Source organism: Salmo salar, chromosome ssa06 (assembly GCF_905237065.1).
Source record: "Salmo salar chromosome ssa06, Ssal_v3.1, whole genome shotgun sequence".
Taxonomy (NCBI): Eukaryota; Metazoa; Chordata; class Actinopteri; order Salmoniformes; family Salmonidae; genus Salmo; species Salmo salar.
In genome coordinates, this window is record NC_059447.1 from 36,902,924 (window position 1) to 36,911,490 (window position 8,567).

An 8,567-nucleotide genomic window follows, 5' to 3' on the forward strand; every position below is an offset into this window, starting at 1 on the left:
CTTCAGCAAAGTAACCATACCCAGCATCCCCTTCAGCAAAGTAACCATACCCAGCCTCCCCTTCAGCAAAGTAACCATACCCAACATCCCCTTCAGCAAAGTAACCATACCCAGCATCCCCTTCAGCAAAGTAACCATACCCAGCATCCCCTTCAGCAAAGTAACCATACCCAACATCCCCTTCAGCAAAGTAACCATACCCAACATCCCCTTCAGCAAAGTAACCATACCCAGCATCCCCTTCAGCAAAGTAACCATACCCAGCATCCCCTTCAGCAAAGTAACCATACCCAGCATCCCCTTCAGCAAAGTAACCATACCCAACATCCCCTTCAGCAAAGTAACCATACCCAACATCCCCTTCAGCAAAGTAACCATACCCAACATCCCCTTCAGCAAAGTAACCATACCCAACATCCCCTTCAGCAAAGTAACCATACCCAGCCTCCCCTTCAGCAAAGTAACCATACCCAGCATCCCTTTCAGCAAAGTAACCATACCCAGCCTCCCCTTCAGCAAAGTAACCATACCCAACATCCCCTTCAGCAAAGTAACCATACCCAGCATCCCCTTCAGCAAAGTAACCATACCCAGCATCCCTTTCAGCAAAGTAACCATACCCAGCCTCCCCTTCAGCAAAGTAACCATACCCAGCATCCCCTTCAGCAAAGTAACCATACCCAGCATCCCCTTCAGCAAAGTAACCATACCCAGCATCCCCTTGAGCAAAGTAACCATACCCAGCATCCCCTTCAGCAAAGTAACCATACCCAGCATCCCCTTCAGCAAAGTAACCATACCCAGCATCCCTTTCAGCAAAGTCCAGGAAATATGGACCCTATGGGCAGACATAGAATTTGAATTCCATTTCTATGTGTGCAGCATGTTGAAACCAGAACCACATACCGTTCTGTATAATATACACACATACATATTATACGAAACAGTGTGAAAATGTATGCACTCACTAATGTAAGTCGCTCTGGACAGGAGCGTCTGCTAAATGATAAAAATGTAAAATGTATTATGCTATACATGTGGATCCAGTTGAAACCACTTTTCCATGAGGCAAGGTAAAAGTGAAGGACGCCATTACCATGATCGGTAGAGGAAATTCTCCTACAGTACTACAGTTGAGCAAAGCACCCAGATCAAAGCACTCACCATTGAGATGAAATTGAAAAACGTTGCATTTTTAATACATCTCTGTCGTTCTGGCTTTAGTTCACTCAACAACAAGCAAATGCAAATATCAATGATTAAAACCCAGTGAGGATTCTAAATTAATTTCAGTCAAATTTTCGGCTATTGATGATGAATTGTGGTCAGGACAAGGCATGTTAGTTATGTGAAAGGGGGGGATAGAGGATGGGTGTGATGTATTACGTAGACATATCTGTCAGTCAACTGATTTCTTTAATAGAGGACAGTATTCTCTCTCTGTTGACTCTTTCTCGTGTCATTTTTTAGGGTTTAGATGGACCCGTAGGGCCGAGTGGACAGCCCGGTGAACCTGTGAGTAACCACGTCCAAATGCAGCTTCGGCACATTCTGCACACACACACACACACACACACACACACATAACACACACACACACACACACACACACACACACACACACACACACACACACACACACACACACACACACACACACACACACACACACACACACACACACACACACGTTCCTCCACCCATCAGGCGGCTCTATGACCGCAGTGTGCCCAGGCTGATTGTCTACGATTCACACTCCATCTCTATCCCAGCAGGTGAGGAGGAGGCCCAGTGGGGCTCTGCCTCTAAATGGATCACCCAGCGACCAAAGAAATAGAGGACTGTATTAGACATGTTAGGGAGGCTGTGTTCAGGCTCACACTGAATGTGGATCTACCGATCGTTTACCGTTCAGCGCGCTGTTGAGGCCGTCTGAGTCAGAATCGTGCGAAAATGTAATTTTCCATGATTCAACATGTAAAATCGGTTTGCAACTACAGTACTCTCCACAGGCAAATGCTATTGGTGTGTCTGAGCCCTTAAACTACAGAGACTCAGGGAAAAAGAGGAGCTGGGGGTTTGGATGAGGGGGAAGGGGGAGAGAGGGAGGGAGATAAATGTGAGCGAGGAATTCAGTGGGTGGTGAATGAGATAAGAGCGAGTTAGAGAGTGAAGGAAAGGGAGAGAGAAATGGTAGAGATGAAATCCTGGTCTGAGTGATTATATTTCCATATCAATCACTTCAAGGGAGATCACAGATGTGGCTTTGGAACAGGTGGCTTGGCCGAGGTACAAAGAGTGATGCTGACAAAAACAACACACGCAGAGACACCCCCCAACCTGCTTCATCTCTCCTCCCTAACACACACAATCACTCTCACACAAATACACACTTGCCCATATGCGCACAGGCTCATTAACTCGCTCTTCCTCAGACACTTACACACATATACTCAAACATACTTACAATATCTCTCAAACACGCACGCACAAATGCATGATGAGCACACAAAAACACACACAAACATGCATACAGACACACACACATACATACTGTATATACAGTACCTTTCAAAAGTTTGGACACACTTACTCATTCAAGGGTTTTTCTTTATTTTTAAAATATTTTACATTATAGAATAATAGTGAAGACATCAAAACTATGAAATAACACATATGTTATCATGTAGTAACCAAAAAAGTGTTGAACAAATCAAAATATATTTGATATTTGAGATTCTGCAAAGTAGCCACCCTATGCCTTGATGACAGCTTTGCACCCTCTTGGCATTCTCTCAACCAGCTTTATGAGGTAGCCTGGAATGCATTTCAATTAACATGTGTGCCTTGTTAAAAGTTAATTTGTGGAATTTATTTCCTTCTTAATGCATTTGAGCCAATCAGTTGTGTTGTGACAAGGTAGGGTTGGTATACAGAAGATAGCCCTATTTGGTAAAAGACCAAGTCCATATTATGGCATATAGAACAGCTCAAATAAGCAAAGAGAAATGACAGTCCATCATTACTTTAAGACATGAAGGTCAGTCATTCCTGAAAATTCTTCAAGTGCAGTCGCAAAAACCATCAAGCTCTATGATGAAACTGGCTCTCATGAGGACTGCCACAGGAAAGGAAGACCCAGAGTTACCTCTACTGCAGGGGATAAGTTCATTAGAGTTACCAGCCTCAGAAATTGCAGCCCAAATAAATGCTTCACAGAGTTCAAGTAACAAACACATCTTAACATCAACTGTTCAGAGGAGACTGCGTGAATCAGGCCTTCATGGTCGAATTGCTGCAAAGAAACCACTACTAAAGGACACCAACAATAAGAAGAGTCTTGCTTGGGCCAAGAAACATGAGCACTGAACAAGACCAGTGGAAATCTGTCCTTTGGTCTGATGAGTCCAAATTGGAGATTTTTGGTTCCAACCGCCGTGTCTTTGTGAGACGCAGAGTAGGTGAACGGATGATCCCCACATGTGTGCTTCCCACCGTGAAGCATGGAGGAGGAGGTGTGATCGTGTAAGTGTGCTGTGCTGGTGACACTGTCAGTGGTTTATTTAGAATTCAAGGCACACTTAACCAATGGCTACCACAGCATTCTGCAGTGACACACCATCCCATCTGGTTTGTGCTTATTGGGACTATCAACTGTTTTTCAACAGGACGCAACCTGTCTAAATGACTACCGACCCATAGCACTCACATCTATAAGCATGAAATGCTTTGAAAGGCTGGTCATGGCTCACATCAACACCATTATCCCAGAAACCCTAGACCCACTTCAATTTGCATACCGCACCAATAGAGCCATAGATGCTGCAATCTCTATTGCACTCCACACTGCCCTTTCACACCTGGAAAAAAGGAACACCTATGTGAGAATGCTATTCATTAACTACAGCTCAGCGTTCAACATCATAGTGCCCTCAAAGTTCATCACTAAGCTAAGGACCCTGGGACTAAACACCTCCCTCTGCAACTGGATCTTGGACTTCCTGACAGGCTGCCCCCATGTGGTAAGGGTAGGTAACAACACATCCACCACGCTGATCCTCAACACGGGGGCCCCTCAGGGGTGCATGCTCAGTCCCCTCCTGTACTCCCTGTTCACTCATTACTGTACGGCCAGGCACGACTCCAACACCATCATTAAGTTTGCTGATGACACAACAGTGGCAATGATGAGACAGCCTATAGGGTGGAGGTCAGAGACCTGACCATGTGGTGCAAGGACAACAACCTCTCCCTCAACGTGATCAAGACAGAGGAGATGATTGTGGACTACAGGAAAAAGAGGACCGAGCACGCCCCCATTCTCATCAACGGGGCTGTAGTGGAGCAGGTTGAGAGCTTGGCGTCCACATCCCCAACAAAGTAACATGGTCCAAGCACACCAAGACAGTCGTGAAGAGGGCACGACAAAACCTATTCCCCCTCAGGAGACTGAAAAGATTTGGCATGGGTCCTCAGATCCTCAAAAGGTTTTACAGCTGCACTATCGAGAGCAACCTGATGGGTTCCATCACTGCCTGGTATGGCAACTGACCGGCCTCCGACCGCAAGGCACTACAGAGGGTAGTGCGTACGGCCCAGTACATCACCGGGACCAAGATTCCTGAAATCCAGGACCTCTATACCAGGCGATATCAGAGGATGGCCCTAAAAAGTGTCAAAGACTCCAGCCACCCTAGTCATAGACTGTTTTCTCTGCTACCGCACGGCAAGCGATACCGGAGCGCCAAGTCTAGGTCCAAGAGGCTTCTAAACAACTTCTACCCCCAAGCCATAAGGCTCCTGAACAGCTAATCAAATGGCTACCCAGACTATTTGCATTGCCCCCCCCTTCTACGCTGCTGCTACTCTCTGTCATTATCTATGCATAGTCACTTTAATAACTCTACCTGCATGTACATAATTACCTCAATTACCTTGACACCGTTGCCCCCGCACATTGACACTGAACTGGTACCCGCTGTATATAGCCCCGCTATTGTTATTTACTGCTGCTCTTTAATTATTTGTTATTCTTATCTCTTACATTTTTTTTAATTTTTGGGTATTTTCTTAAAACTGCATTGTTGGTTAAGGGCTTGTAAATCAGCATTTCACAGTAAGGTCTACACCTGCTGTATTCGGCGCATGTGACAAACACAATTTGATTTGATTTAATAAGGGCTAGTTGACGAAGAAGGAGAGTGATGGAGTGCTTCATCAGATGACCTGGCCTCCACAATTTATTTATTTGATTTTATTTAACCTTTATTTAACTATGCAAGTCAGTTAAGAACAGATAGAGACAAGGGTTATAGACCTGTAGTTACACTACCGATACTATACAGTTACTACGCTGTAGCCTTCTGTACAGACACCTATAGTTAAGGTTTAGAGCTGAGGCTCTAAAGCTTTAGTCACAACTGATGTTTTGTAGACCATCATTGTTTTATTTATTTTTATTTAACCTTTATTTAACTAGGCAAGTCAGTTAAGAACAACTTCTTATTTACAATGACGACCGGGGCTGGGATTAAAAATAAATAAATAAATAAATAAAATATAAATACAAGACAAAACACACATCACGACAAGAGAGTTAACACAACACTGACAACAACATGGTAGCAACACAACATGGTAGCAGTCACCCGACCTCAACCCAATTGAGATGGTTTGGGATGAGTTGGACCGCTGTGTGAAGGAAAATCAGCCAAGAAGTGCTCAGAATATGTGGGAACTCCTTCAAGACTGTTGGAAAAGTATTCCAGGTGAAGCTGGTTGAGAGAATACCAAGAGTGTGCAAAGCTGTCATCAAAGCAAAGGGTGGCTACTTTGAAGAATCTCAAATATATTTTGTTTAACACTTTTTTGGTTACTACATGATTCCATATGTGTTGTTTCATAGTTTTGATGTCTTCACTATTATTCTACAATGTAGAATATAGTAAAAACAAAGACAAACCCTTGAATGAGTAGGTGTGTCCAAACTTTTGACTGGTACTGTGTACTGTACCTGTATTTCAGTCATAATTTGAGGATGTATAATATACACATGAGCTTATATGAACCTGATACAGTATTGATCAGTGTGCTGTGTTTGACTCTAGGGTGCCAGAGGACTTGTCGGAGCCAGAGGGTCCCCTGGGCCACCTGGGCAGCCAGTAAGTCAACATCTAACCTTCACCTTAATGCTGTTCCAATAGGCAATTTAACACCCTTCAAACCAGTCTGACATTAACAGATAACATTAAATACAGTTACATCTGATTAGCTCTCTTTCTCTTTCAGGGTATTACAGGTGTGGATGGAGTTCAAGGGTCAAAGGGCAACCTGGTCAGTATTTTTAACTTAAAATGGGACTTGTAGTTTTCATGACCTCAAAATAACAACAGTTGATCCATGATGACTATAATGGGTGAATAAAAGCTTTCTAAAGATGGTGTTTAGAAACACAATCAGACCTGTGGAATGCGAGTGACTTTTATTAATTAAAGTAAACACAGCTAAAAAAGCATTGACCACAGTGGAATAGCAGTCCCATGACCCTGTTTAGGATTCCTAGCATGTGGGGCTCTGACCATGTGACCAGGGTTGTGTGAAGAGAAAGTGTGTGTGACGCTTCTTGTTGTTTTGTCTCAGGGGCCACCTGGAGAGACAGGGCCCAGCGGTCAACAAGGAAATCCTGGATTACAGGTAACCCACAACCTCACACAATGTCAACACACAACAACATGTTGTCAAAAACATCCATAAAAAACACAGTCTCAACACTTTCTTTCTCTTTCCCTTCTCTCTCTTTCTACTCTCTCTTTCTCTTTCTACTCTCTTTCTCTCTCTCTCTTTCTCCCCCCCCACACACACACACACACACATTAACCTGATTAATGCTTTGTTCTGGTCCAGGGCCTTACTGGTTCTCAGGGTCCCATCGGCCTGCCAGGAGAGAAGGTAGGCACCGTGCATCTCTCTTCCTATCAGATTTAAAGACCTGATCTTGTGATCGCTATCAGCTCCGTCCCCCAGGAGAGGCTGGCCTTGAACGTTGTGACCCTGTACCAGCCTCTCCTGGCTCCCATTCAGATTACAGAGGGACACTTGACAGGAAATTAATATCCAGGAAACACACACTGGAACACACACACACACACACACACAGGCAGGCTGTGCTATCACACACCATAGCCTCCTCATACCATAGCAGGGCTACTCAACTACTATTTCCTAGGTGGTAAAGATCCGGATGGATATTGTCTTCATCGGCGCATTAACAAACTTCCCATGCACTACCACATTTCCAAATTGCACCTTGTGCGTTCTACTGTTACAACTCTCAACCACATGAATAAATTGAAAGGCTGAGTTTTTAAAATGATTTATTTTTAAAGTCGGTAGCCGCCGGTTGAGTATGGCTGCACTAGAGGCTATTCATAGTCAAAAACACAAATACCCTGTATCATATTGTTGTAACCTGGTTGTTAACCTTCAGATTGATTTGTATATACAGTAAGTTTCACCACTCATGATCTGTCTCTGTCCCCCACAGGGTCCCCAGGGGAACGGTGGGATGCAGGGACTCCCTGGTATCGATGGCCCTACTGTAAGTACATCCATCTGATTCTTCCTCAGCAGCCCTGACCTTACCAGGGTGCATTACCACTTCTCCACCAGCAGGGGAGAACAGAAGGCATTAGGAACGTTCTCCAACACAGTATTTCAATTAGCTCGATGAGTGAAGGATCTGTTTACAAAAGGGATTAGCTAAACTTACATCCACATGGCTTACGTGATAGTAAATAGGGCTTATGTTTTGGGTGTACTGTCATGTTCTGTAGACACAACACCCTCCAAGCCCCTCTATACATTGTGCTGTATTCACTTTGCTTTGCACTGTCCATCAAGCTCCATTGATTGTTTCTAAACAGCCTTGGAGATCTGTGGATAGTTAGAATAGTAAGGTACCACCGGCTGGTACAATGCTGTATTTCTTGTTATAAACATGTGTGAGCCTTTACAATGTCTTATAATAAGGCTTCTAATATGCTATGTCTGTTCAATGTGTGCAGGGCCATCCAGGAAGAGAAGGTCCCGCAGGAGAGAAGGGGCTCAATGTGAGTTACAGTACAGCCCGTTAGACCTGCCTGGGTCATCATACCATCCATATTATCCAATCACGTTCACTCATCATAATTCTCACATCACATTCGTTTAATGCACTGTCATCGGACACTCTCTTCCACTCCAATCATGTTCGTCCACGTTAGCTCACCGTCATCATCATCACTCCCGTTGACTCATCCTCAACATTGTATTTTAACAATGCCATCGTCATTGCGCAGTCACGTCAATCCATTCTGCTCATCAGCGGTATGGTAATGATCATAAAGTGCGCTCGTCGTCATTGTCCAGTCAAAAGCACTCATTGCCATTGTGCGATTTGGCTACATTAGCCCAACACAATTGCTCAGTAGCATCTGTATAATGGATAGTGCTTTTCAGACAGATGAATCCTGATGTTGTTTTGTCGTACAGGGTTTGCCTGGAACCCAAGGGCCTGTTGGTTATCCAGG

The 8,567-nt window shown here is 44.2% G+C and overlaps 1 protein-coding gene across 3 annotated transcripts in view; it reads left to right on the top strand.

Annotated features, from left to right (window-relative positions):
• The window catches only part of LOC106607203 (collagen alpha-1(XI) chain), an 86,593-nt gene that overhangs the window by 39,914 nt on the left and 38,112 nt on the right, over positions 1-8,567 (top strand). For all 3 annotated transcript variants that reach the window (XM_014203915.2, XM_014203913.2, XM_014203916.2), the window contains 8 exons: positions 1,471-1,515; positions 6,108-6,161; positions 6,289-6,333; positions 6,640-6,693; positions 6,904-6,948; positions 7,544-7,597; positions 8,064-8,108; positions 8,530-8,567. The exon at positions 8,530-8,567 is cut by the window's right edge and continues 16 nt beyond it. In XM_014203915.2, the coding sequence (XP_014059390.2) occupies positions 1,471-1,515; positions 6,108-6,161; positions 6,289-6,333; positions 6,640-6,693; positions 6,904-6,948; positions 7,544-7,597; positions 8,064-8,108; positions 8,530-8,567 (380 nt within the window). The remainder of the gene's footprint in view (positions 1-1,470; positions 1,516-6,107; positions 6,162-6,288; positions 6,334-6,639; positions 6,694-6,903; positions 6,949-7,543; positions 7,598-8,063; positions 8,109-8,529) is intronic.